The sequence below is a fragment of the Schistocerca nitens genome, chromosome 3, assembly GCF_023898315.1.
Source record: "Schistocerca nitens isolate TAMUIC-IGC-003100 chromosome 3, iqSchNite1.1, whole genome shotgun sequence".
NCBI lineage: Eukaryota > Metazoa > Arthropoda > Insecta > Orthoptera > Acrididae > Schistocerca > Schistocerca nitens.
In genome coordinates this window covers 881,727,121-881,742,258 of record NC_064616.1, presented here as the reverse complement: position 1 = coordinate 881,742,258, position 15,138 = coordinate 881,727,121, and the positions used below count along the sequence as shown (strand labels likewise).

Sequence of the window (15,138 nt, the reverse complement as noted above, 5' to 3'; positions counted from 1 at the left end):
GGGTTACCGGACTTGTTCCCACTAATTTTATCTGACAATGCCTCATTGGCTGATTTAGTTTTACGTTTTATTCGTGAGGGTGGATTTTATAATTTGATCTAAGTTTTAGTGCATGTCCTTTGTCCCTCTGTGTCCTTCACCCTACTGCTTTTAAGGTGGAGGTTTTAATCTGTTGCAGAGTAGCTGGCTTCTCCTCATTTTTTTGTCAGCCAGCTGTCAGCAAGCGCTCTACCATTTGGTGAGTGAACATGTAAATGTTATTCTCAGTAGAGAAATTCTTCTGAAATCCAAATCGTGATTTGCTGAAGATATTATTATTGTTACGGTGAGATACTATGCAAGAATAAATTACCCCCCCCCCCCTCAAATATTTTAAAAAATATCAGCAGTGGAACAGATTGGTAGTTACTGACATCTCTCATATCACCTTTCTTAAATAGGGGCTTGACAACTGCATATTTCAGTCTCTCTGGAAAAATGCCTTGAGTTAGTAATGTAATGCATATTTGAAATAAGATAGGTCTTATTATAGGGGAACAAATATTTATCATTCTGTTGGAAACCCAATCAAAACCAAATCAGTTTTTATTTTTTAGAGAATATATTATTTCGTTATTTTCAGAAGGAGAAGTTGATGATACATTCATACAATTGAATGTTGTTGGTTTTACTACTTAAAGCAAAGGCAGCACTAAGTCGTGATGATGGCACTCCAGTTAGATTTTACATAGAACATGGCACAGAATTCCCCCTATCCTAGCTCATATTTGTTGAGAATCTCTTGTGTGGTGAATAGTCTCATGTGGCTAGCAAAGAGTGCAAGTCACTCCTGTTTACCAAAGGGATGAAATAATGAATGTACAGAATTACAGACCAATATATCTGTTGTCCCACTGTTTCAGCTCAGTAAAGTGTATTTTAAGCTCAAACATTGCTGGAGGAAATGATGAATTCATGGACATGGATTCAGGGAAAACATTGAATCTCTCTCTCTCTCTCTCTCTCTCTCTCTCTCTCTCTCTCTCTCTCTGTGTGTGTGTGTGTGTGTGTGTGTGTGTGTGTGTGTGTGTGTGTGTGTGTGTGTGTGTGTGTGTGTGTGTGTGTAAAAGTAAGCAAGTAAGATATAATTCATTACATTGTACCTGACAGCAACACATAAATACAAAAGAAGGTGGTAGGGCTTGTATAGGAGCATACTGGCTATCAGTTTCTCCATTTATAATTGGAACAGGAAAGGCAACAATATAGTACCTTCCATCATATAGTGTACAGTGGGTTGCAGGGTGTTGTCTTCTGTAGTCCGGGGCCACCAGAAAACTATTTTCATTGCAAAAGGAAACAAATGTGATACATACTGAGCCAGGCTACATAACTGCATTTGAAAATGGCATGTAAGGTTGAAATTGGCCAATAGTGCAAGCTTTAATAAAGTGAACACTTGTCAGCAATCACCAAGTTGGAAACCTAAATCTTCTAAGAAATACATGGTACACCACATGAAGAAAATTGTCAAAAAATATCGTAATTTATTTCAAACATTATTCGGTTGAGGGATTGTAAATGTGTAGGTCTTATGTTATTGAATATGTACTACAGCTACATCTACATATGTGCTATGGTACTTGGTGGGGGGGGGGGGTACCTTGAACCAACACTAGTCATTTCCTTCCCTGTTCAACTCACTAATAGAGCAAGGGAACCATACAAGCCTTAATTTGTCTCACCATATCTTCATGGCCCTTGTGCGAAATGTGCATTCGCAGCAGTGGAATCGTTCTGCTGTCAGCTTCAAATGCTGGTTCTCTAAATTTTCTCGGTAGTGTTCTTTGAATAGAATGTTGCCTTCCCTCTGGCGATTCTGATTTGAATTCCTGAAGCATCTCCGTAATACCTGTGTGTTGTTCGAACCTATCGGCAACAAATCTAGCAGCCTGCCTCTAAATTGCTTAAATAACTTTTGCAATCCACCCGGTGGTGATCACAAACACTTAAGTAGTACTCAAGAATGGGTCGTACCAGTACCCTGTACACAGTCTCATTTACAGCTGAACCACATTTTCTTAAAATTCTTCCAATAAACTGAAGTCAACCATTTGCCATCCCCACTACAATCCTTGTGTGCTCATTCCATTTCATATCACTTTGAAATATTATGCCCAGATATTTAATAGACATGAGAGGGCCAAGCAGCACACTACTAATACTTTATTTGAACATTATGGGTTTGTTTTTCCTACTGGTCAAAACTGACGTACATTTTTTTTACATTTAGAGAAAGCTGCCATTCGTCACACCAACTAGAAATGTTGTCTAAGCCATCTTATACCATCCTACAGCAACACAATGATGACACTTTCCCATTCACCACAGCATCATCAGCAAACAGCTGCAAATTTCTGCTCACTCTGTCTGTATGGTCATTTATGTATATTGGGAAATAATAGCAATCATATTATACTTCCCTGGCACACTCCTGATGATACCCTTCTCTCCGAGGACAACATACTGGGTTTTATTACATAAGAGGTATTTGTGCCACTGTCATAACTGGGAACCTATTCTGTATGCTTGTATCTTCATTAACAGTCTGCACTGGGGCACCCTGTCAAATGCTTTTTGGAAATTCATAATATGGAATCTGCCTATTGCCCTTCATCGGTAGTTCACAGAATGTCCTGTGAGAAAAGGACGAACAGAGTTTCCCATTAGCTCGATTTGTGAATATAAGCTTTTCCGTCTCAAGGAAATTTATTATATTTGAACTGAGAATATGTTCAAGAATTCTGCAGTAAACTGGTGTTGAGGATATTGGTCTGTAATGTTGCAGGTCTGTTCTTTTACCTTCTTGTATACAGCAGTCACCTGCATTTTCTTGCAATTGCTTTGGACTTTGCGCTGGGCAAGATATTTGCATTAAATGCAAGCTAAGTAGGGGGCTAATGCCCCAGAGTACTCTTTGTAAAACCGAACTGGGACTCCATCGGGACCTGGATACTTATTTGTTTTCAACACACTGTTGTTTTTCTATGCTGGGGATGTCTATTACTGTCCCCTCTGTATGGCAGTCTGTGTGATGTTCAAATGATAGTATGCTTGTAAGAGTCTTGTGTGTGAACAATTTCGTAATTGCGAAATTTATAACTTCAGCTTTCCCTTTGCTACCATCTAGTGCTACACCATACTGGACAAGAAATGACTCATAGTAGCCTTCAGCCCATTTAGCAATTTTACTTAGGACCAGAATTTTCTTGGGTTCTCAGCAAGATCTTTTGCTAAGGTATTACAGTGATAGTTGAACGCTTTGCGCATCGATCCTTTTACAAATGCATTAATCTCTACTAACTTCTGCCTGTCATCATTTGCGCTTTCTCTTTTGAACTGAAAGTGCAGCAGTCTTCGGTTTCTCAGCATTTTCCAAATGTTGTTGTTAAACTGCAGTGGATCTTTTCCATTCTTAATCCACTTACTCGAGACATACTAAACTTCACCCATAAATCCTCTATGTCCATCATACTGCAAGTAAATGATGTGAATTCATTGTTTAAGTGGGATGCTAACAACTGCTTATTGGCCCTTTTCGATAAGAATACTGTCCAAGGCTTCTTGACTGATTTATTAACTTTAGTAACCATGATCCTAAATGTGAATTGTCAGTGGTGGAGTTTAATATGAATCAGTTATGAAGCAATAATCTACCAGTTGGTCTCTCTCTTGAATTGTTATTGGTCATGAGTGTTTGCCTTGTTTGCAGACTGGATAGGTAAGAGTGAATTGCTGAGCATTGGCCTCCGAGGTAAAGCGACGAACTGCAAAGAGAACTCTAGGACGCACTGATTGTATTGGCAGTGGAGAGTGCGCCACTGTCCATCACAAGGTGTCGGCTTTGAGATTGTCTCCGGCAATGCCAACATTCTCTATTGAAATTAATCAATCGTCACACTTCCGGTGCAACACTGACATCCAAATTTTATTCAGTTTAACACTTTCCTCTTTCCTGTTAAAATTATTATGGTGTTAACCAATCTCGATAGCCTCTCTATTCATGTGCGCATAATAATGCGAGGCTTTAGGTATGACACCCATCTCACTGAATTTTATTTCATGATTATCTTTCTGGTAAACATGTTCTGCTATGGCCGATTTACCTGTGTGACCCAGGCTGCAATTCCTCTTATGTTCAACAAGATGGGTGTTAACACTTTTCTTTGTGGTACCGATTTAAACCTGTCCACAACTACAAGGAATTTTGTATACCCCAGTGTAGCCAAAGGATGTCTTGCATCTTTTGCTGATCTTAAATATTCTTTTATTTTCCTAGTGGGTCTGAAAACAGTTTGCACCCCGTGCTTGCTTAACATTTCCCAATGCGATCTTACTAATGAATGGAAGAAAAACCTTGTCGTTGGGCAGCTGTTGTTCATCGTTGCTCCTGATTCTCTGCCTAGAGTGAAGTGCTTGATCTATCTCCTTGCTAGAATAGCCATTCTTCATGAAAGTCGACCTTAGATGTTCAGTCTCATCTTTTAAATAAATAGGTTCACAAATGTTGTACCAAGGTTTTTATTACACCTCTTGTTTGTCGAGGGTGGTGGTTTTAATCTTTATGCAGATAATGATCAGTATGTGTGGCCTTTCTATACACCTTATGGCCCAATGTTCCATCCCATCATTTAATCACAGACACATCCAGAAAATTCATGCCTGCAGTGACTCTCTCATCCCTGCAGTCGCAGTTAGCTGAGCTGACTACAGAAATTGCTGCACTCCAAATGACACACTCATCAATGGCTGTGTGCCAATCATCCTGCTATACTGAATAGCTGCTGGTACCATAAGAAGTTCGTCAACAACGTCTGAAAATATAGTCTTCTGAGTTTAAACAGTTCCACTGGTCACAAAACTCTGCAGACACGAATATTATCAAGTGTGTATCGGATGCCTTACAATGTGCTGTTCAGAAGAGATCTCCACCCTCTCATACTCTCACGGATTTATGGACAGCCCTGCAAGATTCATGGTGTTAATTTTCTCCAGCAGTACTTCAGACATTAGTTGAGTCCATGTCATGTCGTGTTGCGGCACTTCTCTGTCTCCATAGTAAATTGGATTTTTGGGCTGTTTAGATGTGTCAGGAAGGCATTCAACTCCTCTGCTCCATGTGTCCATACTGTGAAAGTGTCATTGACATAGTGATACCACATGGCTGGTCTCTTACTGGCAGTCTGCCACGCCTGTTGCTCAAAAATCTCCTTAAACAAGTTAGCCGTAGTAGGACTAAGAGAACTGCCCATAGCCACCCGTCAATCTGTTTATAAAAGTCACTGTTGTATGGAAAGTAGGTTGTGGTGAGACAGTGTCAGAATAATGCCACAATGTCAGTAGGAAAAATATCTTCTATGCATGAGATAGCTTCGTTTACCAGAATCATGGTAAATAACGACACATTATCAAAACTCATGAAGATATCATGTGGGCCCACACTCATTTCCTTTTACTTGTTAATGAAATGAGCTGAATTTTTAATATGACTGTCAGTCCTACCAACATAAGGTTGCAGCAATGAGGCAATGTGTCTAGCTAACTTGTTGGTGGGGCCACCTACAGTGCTGACAGTTGGCCTCAAAGGAACCTCAGGTTTATGCACTTTGGGTAATCCATAGTGTCTAGGTGGGTACGCTTCTCTTTTACAAAGCAGCTTCTCATCTACGGAGGAGAATGAAAATGCTTTTACCAGTTGATTTTTAAAAATCTTCATATTCGGATCCTTCTGAAGTTTTTTGTAATTGGAGTAATGTTGAGGCACTCACAAGTTTTAGGAGGGAAGGTGGGAGCACATGTCAAGAAACTGTAGATAATAATTTTTCCTATGAAACGATGTTGTATTCTTTTATAGTTAACACCATTAATTATTGTAGTATGCTGGGCAACTTGTAGAACTTTTTTGCAATTCCTAGTAATAAACAAAAGGTAAAATTTTATATTTCAATTGAAGCATCTTTTTGTTGAAATTTAACCATTTAGTGGGACACATTTCAATAGGGGATATGTGGTACTTTTCAGCACCTAAATGAGATCAGTTCTTTTTATTTTTAACTCAACTAAAGATATATTTTTTTAATGTAAAACACACACACACACACACACACACACACACACACACACACACACACACACACTTCCAGGACTAAATTGGTGATCCCTTGATGTCTCAGAATATGTCCTATGAACCAATCCCTTCTTCTAGTCAGGTTGTGCCATAAATATCTTTTCTCCCCAATTATACTCTGTACCACATCATTAGTTATGTGATCTACCTATCTAATCTTCAGCATTTTTGTGTAGCACCACATTTCAAAAGCTTCTATTCTCTTCTTGTCTAAACTGTTTCTCGTCCAAGTTTCACTTCCGTGCAAGGCTACACTCCATACAAATACTTTTAGATAAGACTTCCTTCACTTAAATCTATACTTGATGTTGACAAATTTCTCTTCTTCAGATACATTTTTCTTGCCATTGCCAGTCTACATTTTATATCCTCTCTACTTTGGCCATCATTAGTTATTTTGCAGCCCAAATAACAAAATTCATCTACTGCTTTAAGTGTCTCTTGTCCTAATCTGATTCCCTCAGTATCACCTGATTTAATTTGACTGCATTCTATTATCCTCGTTTTGCTTTTTTGGTGTTCATCTTATATCCTCTTTTCAAGACACTGTCCATTCAGTTCAACTGCTGTTCCAAATCCTTTGCTGTCTCTGAGGGAACTACAATGTCATCAGTAAACCTCAAAGTTTTTATTTCTTCTCCATGAACTTTAATTCGTACTCCATTTTTTTCTTCATTTTTGTTCCCCTTAATGCATGTTCAGTGTAAAGAATGAATAATGTTGGGGATAGGCTATAATCCTGTCTCGCTTCCTGCTCACCCCTTTCATTCCCCTGGACTCTTATAACTGTCATCTGGTTTCTGTACATGTTGTAAATAGCCTTTCGCTCCCTGTCAGAGAGGGTATTCCAGTCAATATTGTCAAAAATGTTCTTTAAGTTAACAAATGCTATAAATCTAGCTTTGTCTTTCCTTACCCTATCTTCTGTGAGAAGTCATAGGGTCAATATTGCCTCGCATGTTCATATATTTCTCTGGAATCCAAACTGATCTTCCCCGAGTCTGGCTTCTACCAGTTTTTCCATTCTTCTGTAAAGAATTTGTGTTGGAGCGACTTATTAAACTAATAGGTCAGTAATATTCACACTTTTCAGTACCTGCTTCCTTTGGGATTGGAATTATTAAATTCTTTTTGAAATCTGATGGTATTTCACCTGTTTCATACCTCTAGCTCACGAGATGGAAGAGTTTTGTCGTGGCTGGCTCTCCCCAGGCTATCAGTGGTTCTGACAGAGTGTAGTTTACTCCCGGGACCTTGTTTCGACAGATTTTTCAGTGCCCTCTCAAATTATTTTCATGGTGTCAAGTCTCCAATCTCATCTCCATTTATGTTGTATGAGGTCTGTTCAAAAAATTCCAGAACATTTGTGATTTTGCGCCAATGTGTGTTGGAGCGAAATGCAGTTGGCATCCCTGCACACCCCTGTGTTCAATGTGTAACTACTGGAAGTTTCATTGTTTTATGTCTGTTAGTTATTGTTCAGAGCTGTATTGAGTGGAACGTTGTGTCATACAGTTTGCGAATTTCGAGATGGCAGAGTTAGAGGAGCAACGTGTCTACATTAAATTTTGCAGGAAACAAGAAAGTCTGTAGACATACACCAAATGCTGCAGGAAGCCTATGGTGATGAGTGCTTAAGCCATACTCGGTGTTACAAGTGGTTCACACGGTTTACAAATGGCCAGACAGAAGTTAAAAATGACCCTCGCTCAGGACGCCTTTCGACGTCTACTGATGATGCTCATGTCAGTAACGCCAACAAAATTGTCCATGTCAATTGAAGACAGACTGTCTGAGAGATTGCAGAAGAATGTAACATTTCAGTTGGATCATGTCACGAAATACTGACACAGCATCTTGGAGTGCACCGTGTTGCCACCAAGTTCGTCCATGGCTCATGAGTCAAGACCAGAAAAACTTTTCCGTCGCAATCTGTGAAGAACTTTTAGATCGCACAAATGAGATGTTCCTTAAGAGAATAATAACTGGTGATGAGACATGGGTCTATGATTATGATGTTGAGATCAAGGTTCAATCTTCACAATGAGTTGGGAAAGATTCTCGAAGACAAAAAATACTTGTCAGGCCAGGTCAAATGCAAAGCCATGCTGAGAGTTTTCTATGACTTTGAATGATTAGTTCATCATGAATCTGTGCCACAGGGACAAACTGTTAATCAGTGGTACTATTGGAACGTATTGCAATGCCTGCAAGAAAATGTGAGAAGGAAATGACCTGAATTTGGTGAGACAATGTATGGCTCTTGCATCATGATTACGTACCCCCACATTCATCCATTTTGGTGTGTGACTATTGCACAAAAAGTGCAGTCACTTTGCTACCTCATCCTCTGTACTCTCCAGACCTGGCCCCTGCTGACTTTTTTTAACTTCCAAAGTTGAAAACCTCATTGAAAGGATGAAGATTTGCAACAATAGATGAGATGAAAGAAGATGCACAGATGTCATTTCACACGATCCAGCAAGAGGTGTAACAAGACTGATTTCGGAAGTGGAAACGATGTTGGGAGCGGTGTATGAATTGGGAACATAGTATTTTGAAGGAGACCATGCACAATGAGTAAAAGGTAAACATAGAATAATTTTGTGATTTTTTGAACAGACCTCGTATTCTATTTCTATAATACTGCCCTCAAGTACGTCTCTCTTCTATAGACTCTGTATGTACCCCTTCCACCTTTCACCTTTTAGCTTTCCCCTCAGTGGAGGACTGGTTTTCCATCTCTTCAACTTCCCGTAGATGGTATCTATCTTTCCCTTAGTGATCTATGCTTCTAAATCATTACTTTTGTCCTCTAGCTATCCCTGCTTAGCCATTTTGCACTGTTTGTCAATCTCATGTTTTAGACATTTGTATTCCCTTTTTCCTGCTACCTTTACTGAATTTTTATAGATATCTCCTTTTGTCATTTAAGTTCAACATCTTTTGTGATACCCAAGGATCTCTACTAGTCCTCATCCTTTTACTTATTTGATCATCTGCTACCTTCACTGTTTCATCTCACAAAGCTACCCATTCTTCCTCCCTTGCTCTTATTAATTCTTCCCTAATTCCCCCTCTGAAACCATCAACAACCTCTGGTTCTTTCATTTTATCCAGGCCCCACTCCTTAATTTCCTACCTTTTTGCAGTTTCTTCAGTTTTAATGTACAGTTCATAACCAATAAATTGTGGTCAGAGTACACATTTGCCCCTGGAAATATCTTACAGTTTAAAATCTGATTCTGCAATCCCTGACTTTTCACTCTATAATCAATCTGAAACCTTCCGGTGTCTCCAGGTCACTTCCATACACACAGACTTCTTTCATGGTTCTTAAACCAAGTGTTAGCGATGATTAAATTATGCTCTGTGCAAAATACCACTTGGCTTCTTTCATTCCTTCCCCTCAGCCCATATTCACCTTCTATTTTTGCTTCTCTTCATTTTCTTACTATCAAATTCCAGTTACCCATGACTATAAAATTTTTATCTCCCTTAACTATCTAAATAATTTGTTTCTCATTGTACATTTCCTCATTCTCTCCGTCTACAGAGCTACTTCATATATAAACTGTACTACCATGTTAGGTGTGTGCTTCATGTCTATCTTGGGTACAATAGTGCATCCACTATGCTTTTCATAGTAGCTTATTCACATTTCTATTTTCTTATTCATTATTGAACCTACACCTGCATTACCCCTATTTGATTTTGTATTTACGACCCTGTATTCACCTGACCAGAAGTCCTGTTCCTCTTTCTGTCGAACTACACTAATTCCCACTCTACCTAACTTTAACCTATCCATTTTCCTTTTTAAATTTTATAACTTACCAGCCCGATTAAGGGATCTGACATTCCACACTCCGATCCATAGAATGCCAGCTTTCTTTCTCCTGATAATGACATCCTCCTAAGTAGAGATCAACAGGGGGGACTATTTTACCTCTGGAATGTTTTACGCAAGAGGATGCTGTCATCATTTAACCATACAATAGAGCTGCATGCCCTCAGGAAGAATTATGGCTGAAGTTTCCCCTTGCTTTCAGACATTTGCAGTTACCAACACAGCCAGACCATTTTGGTTGACGTTGCAAGGCCAGATCAATCAATATACAGACTGTTGCCCCAGCAACTACTGAAAAGGCTGCTGCATCTCTTCAGGAACCACACATTTGTTGGGTCTATCAACAGATGCCTCTCCATAGTGGTTGCACCTATGGTACAGATATCTGTATCACTGAGGCCCACAAACCTCCCCACCAACGGCAAGGTCCATTATTCATGGGGGGAGGGGGGGGGTGTTCCTTTGTTTTTCACATTTTACTCCTGCCTGAGGAAAAGGCTGTATTTTCAGATGTTCTTCATTTGTGCTTGCTTAAAACAGATATTTGATTTTTCTCTTGCAGGCATAGGACTACAGCTTGTGAGTTGGCATGAAAGCAGTGCTGTTCTCAGCTTTCAGCTGTGTAGCGCTAATGGTTGCAAGCGAAAACAACAGCTGCGACAACACTGAGGCGCATTCATATTTATGTTTACAAAATTGCATTACATGATTGGTTGATGTAGGTGCACTACAATTGTCGGGGATCTTCTTAATGCTGACTGAACTACAGGTTCTCATGCAATAGTGCAGTTTCAAGCAACTAAGTGAAGCATCTGGGATGTGTATTCAGTCTACTGTGGAATCATCTGAAATAATAGTACCTGCATAATTATGTGTCATTTGCTTTATTAAAAGTTGCTACTCTTGTTATGCTAGTTTGTTCAGATTTTCATTAGGTGAACTATTGATAGCAACCCCTGAACCCCTTGACCAAGTAAATTCACAATATTTATTTACATTCCAACTACTTTGTATGCTTGAACCCAGCTATTTTGCATATTTTTATGCACGCTGTCATATGTGTTTGTAAGACAGTCCTTAAATATTAATAATGTAAACACCAAGCTTATGTTCTTCATTTGCAATGAAAACTTGTTGACTTGTATACATCAAGTGATAACAGTTTGGTGATGGTGGTGTTTCATTACTGTCACTCAGCCACTACATTACTGTTTCTTAATCTGTCAAATAAAGCAGAATAGTGCATTCTAAATAGATCTAAAGCATAAGAGACATTTCATCTTATATTGCGTTCATGCCCATTACATTTTGTTCTTCGCTTGCTACTAATTTAAGACACATCTTTCGACTTACTTTGTACGAATTATTCCATAAGTGTATTATTCTCTAAAGAAATAATTTAGATGCACTGCGAGGGACATTTCAACAGCGTTGAAATCTACCCCCAGGTTTTGTTGAAATCTACATACATACATACATACATACATACATACATACTCACTCCGCAAGCCACCGTACATTGGGTGGCGGAGGATATACTGTACCACTATTAGTAGTTTCCTTTCCTGTTTCACTGATAGATAGAGCGAGGGAAAAACGACTGTCAGTATGCCTCTGTATGAGCCCTAATTTCTCATATCTTATCATTGTGGTATATTGGCAGCATATTATTATTCTGCAATCAGCTTCAAATGTCACTTCTCTAAATTTTCTCGATAGTGTTCTGTGCAAAGAATGTCACCTTCCCACAAGTGATAACCATTTGAATTCGTGAAGCATCTCCATAGTACTTGTGTGTTGTTCAGACCTACCAGTAACAAATCTAACTGCCCGCCTCTGAATTCCTAAATATCTTCCTTTAATCCAAGCTGGTGAAGATCCCAAACACTCGAGCAGTACTCATGAATAGGTTGCACTAGCGTTGTTTGTGGTCTCCTTTACAGGTGAACCACACTTTTCTAAGATTCTCCCAGTAATCTAAAGTTGACCATGCACCTTCCCTACCACAATCCTTACTTGCTCATTCCATTTCATATCACTTTGCAGTGTTACACCCAGATATTTAAATGACCCAACTGTCAATCGTGACAGTGCTAATGCTGCATCTGGACAGTACGGGTTTGTTTTTCCTACTCATTTGCATTAACTTACATTTTTCTACATTTAGAGCCAAATACCATTCATCATACGAACTAGGAATTTTGTTTAAATCTGCCCCACCTTCAGCCATTAAGGTAAAGCTCTGTTACTCACTTTTTTAAAAATGTGCGTAAAGTGGTTTATAGTATATTAATAAACAGAATCTCCTCCTTGATTGTGTGAAAAAATCTCACTTACCTCAGTTAATATTAAGTACCAGTAATATGCTATTGAAAACAAAAGTACTTGTTAAATAACAATCTTCTTATGGATAATAATGGAGAGCAATCTGTGGTCAGTTTTTGTCCTCTTGAGGAACTCAATTGTTGGCCTGTTAATCAGTTAAACAGAGGTTCTGGCAGTGAAAAATTCAAATTGTTGAAAAGTGCTCCCCCTCTCCCCTCCCCCGTTTACTAACTATTGTGTGCACCTATGAGAAAATGTTTTGCGACTATGACCAAAGTAAAAAAGTTATATTAGTGATAGTGTTTTTTGTGTACTGAGTGGGGGGAAAACATAAAATCTTTTGTTTAAATTTGATTATAAGAGTTTTTATTAAAAAAATTATTTTATGTGTTAAACTCTCCTGTTTCAGACAGTATTGTTAATTTGGTTTGCTAGTTTCCAAACTGAGTGCCTTATAATGAGTATGAAGAGGATTCGCCGCAGGCTTTCTCAGACGTTCCGTTTCAGCATTGAAGGATCATTATCTGAGTTAGCTGAACAGTTGACTATTGATAATAATGAAGAAATTAAGAAGAATGGTGAGTCAAATAAGTCTTTACAGATTTTTTCCTTCTTATTGCTCATTGGCACTTAAAGTGGAATTGTAAAAGTTAAATAAATTTGCGATAATTTACTATTGCTGAGGCTCTCCAATATTGGAATAGAACCCCAGCATTGTACATAATGGGGAAGTCATGCTTGTACCACAGGCATAGGTGATGTATAGATCTGATATAATTAAATTTTCCTTGAGACATTTGAATGATGATCTAAGAAGGGGAAAATAAGCTGAATATGTGAATTGAAGTTTGTGTTAGGGAGGGCATTTTACTAGGGTATTCCGTGCAGCTATGCTAGTTGTAGTGCTGTGGTTGTGTAATGGCTAGCATACCTGCCTAGCAACCAAGGAGACCTGGCTACAAGTCCCAGCTATGGCACAAATTTTAAATCATATCTTCAGCTTCCATTATTATTGTTGATAAAGATGAAACTCAAATGCCTCGAGGAAAATTTAATTATATCAGATTAATTAAATTTAATCCACTTTACAGTGTGTGCCACCCCAGTATTCATGTGAAATTGTTTAAAACAAACAATGGAAACTATAAATTTAACTGTGTGGATGAAACCTGCCTCCACTAAAACAAGTCCAGTGTTTAAACCTGCTAGGTGTTACAAAATGCTGTGTAATTGAAAAGGCCTATAATTTCACAACTTTTCAAGGATTGTCCTCAGTGGAGTGGCATGTGCATGTGTGTATAGCTATTATGTGTGAGGCTACCAAAGTACAAGATACAACCTGCTTCCCTCCATGTTAGTAAATGTTTTATAGCCAAGAACTCAACTTACTTCTGTGTTTTCACATATCTGTAGGATCATTTGGTATCAAGAGAGGGTATGGAGGGCGGAAGAAGAAAACGCAAAGGCCTGTGTAATTATTTGACTTGGGTTGAAGGCTGTCAGTTGGTCTGTGGTTTAAAGGAATGGCTCCTTTGTTTACACCACTTTACAGTATTGAGATGATTCAAAGAGTTGCAGGATAAAATGTCAATCTCAAGGGCCCTCCCCGGATAGCTTGACTTCCTCTGCCATTTATTAAATAGAATATTGCTGCAGTACTGAAACTAATGGAAGAAAATGAATGTGTGTTCAAGCATACTATAGCAAGGCAGTTTTGTTCTTTGTGGACACCACAGTTCTTTCCACAGGAACAAAACGCACATCATGTCTCATGGTGGAAAAGAATTTTTACAAATTTCTTACATAATGCATCTTGCTATGTGAGTAATACCTCTACAGGCAGCAGAAAATGGGTTTATTACTATGGTCTTCAAATGAAGAAATGACTTTTGAAGATGGTGGTACACTTGTTACAGTCTGAAGACCCTTATCTTTCTTGCTATAAGGAGAATGTCCAATCATTTGATGTTTGACTATCACAAACAAGCCACTGGTATGTGGCACAAAGCTCGTGTTGAATCCCAGAGTACTTCAAATTATCAATCAAAGAACAAAACACATTTAATTTTTACTTTGTTCAAAAGTTTTTCTTCCGACTATTCAGATTCGGCAGGCTTCAAACATCAGGTGCATCATTTGGTACAGCCTTGATCGTGCCACATGCAACTTGGCTACTTTCTACACGTAAAGACTTCTGAACTGATAAAAAAATTTGCATTGATAAAGAAGTCTTAAGATACATGGGATAATGAAAAAACTCACCTGCTCAAAGACACGTGGAAAAGTATTTTAATGAGTGAGTTTGAAAAATGGACAGATACTTTGACTGTAACTTACTTTTTCTTTTTTCAACTGAGTAAAATAAATAGTGATGTATTACTCTCCTAATATCTCTCGTATATATAGTATATAGGGTAATGGCATGGAAATTTTCTGCTGGTATTGTTATTTATGAGAAATAAATTCCAACTGAATTCTACCAATTATACAGCTTGAAGTAATAAAGCAATTCTCTGGTGGAAGATGAGTATTACCACCATTATTTCAAACTGAGTGAGGTGGCGCAGTGGGTAGCACACTGGACTCGCATTCAGGATGATGACGTTTCAAACTCGCGTCTGGCCATCTTGATTTAGGTTTTCTGTGATTTCCCTAAATCACTTCAGGAAAATGCCACAATGGTTCCTTTGAAAGGGCACAGCTGACTTCCTTTCCCATCTTTTCCTAATCCAGCAGGACTGATGACGTCAGGTTTGGTGCCCTCCCCCAAATCAGCCATCCAACGAACCAACCAACC

The 15,138-nt window shown here is 38.7% G+C and overlaps 1 protein-coding gene across 5 annotated transcripts in view; it reads left to right on the top strand.

Annotated features, from left to right (window-relative positions):
• Positions 1-15,138, top strand: part of LOC126248925 (cyclin-dependent kinase 17-like) — a 209,359-nt gene that overhangs the window by 34,777 nt on the left and 159,444 nt on the right. For 2 of the 5 annotated variants that reach the window (XM_049950422.1, XM_049950424.1), the window contains exon 2: positions 12,751-12,919. The exons of 1 other annotated variant lie outside the window; for it this stretch is intronic. In XM_049950422.1, coding sequence (XP_049806379.1) covers positions 12,799-12,919 — 121 coding nt within the window. In that variant the 5' untranslated portion in view covers positions 12,751-12,798. Of the gene's footprint in view, positions 1-178; positions 239-12,750; positions 12,920-15,138 lie in introns of those variants that run through there. 2 more of the 5 variants (XM_049950423.1, XM_049950426.1) reach the window with 2 other exon arrangements.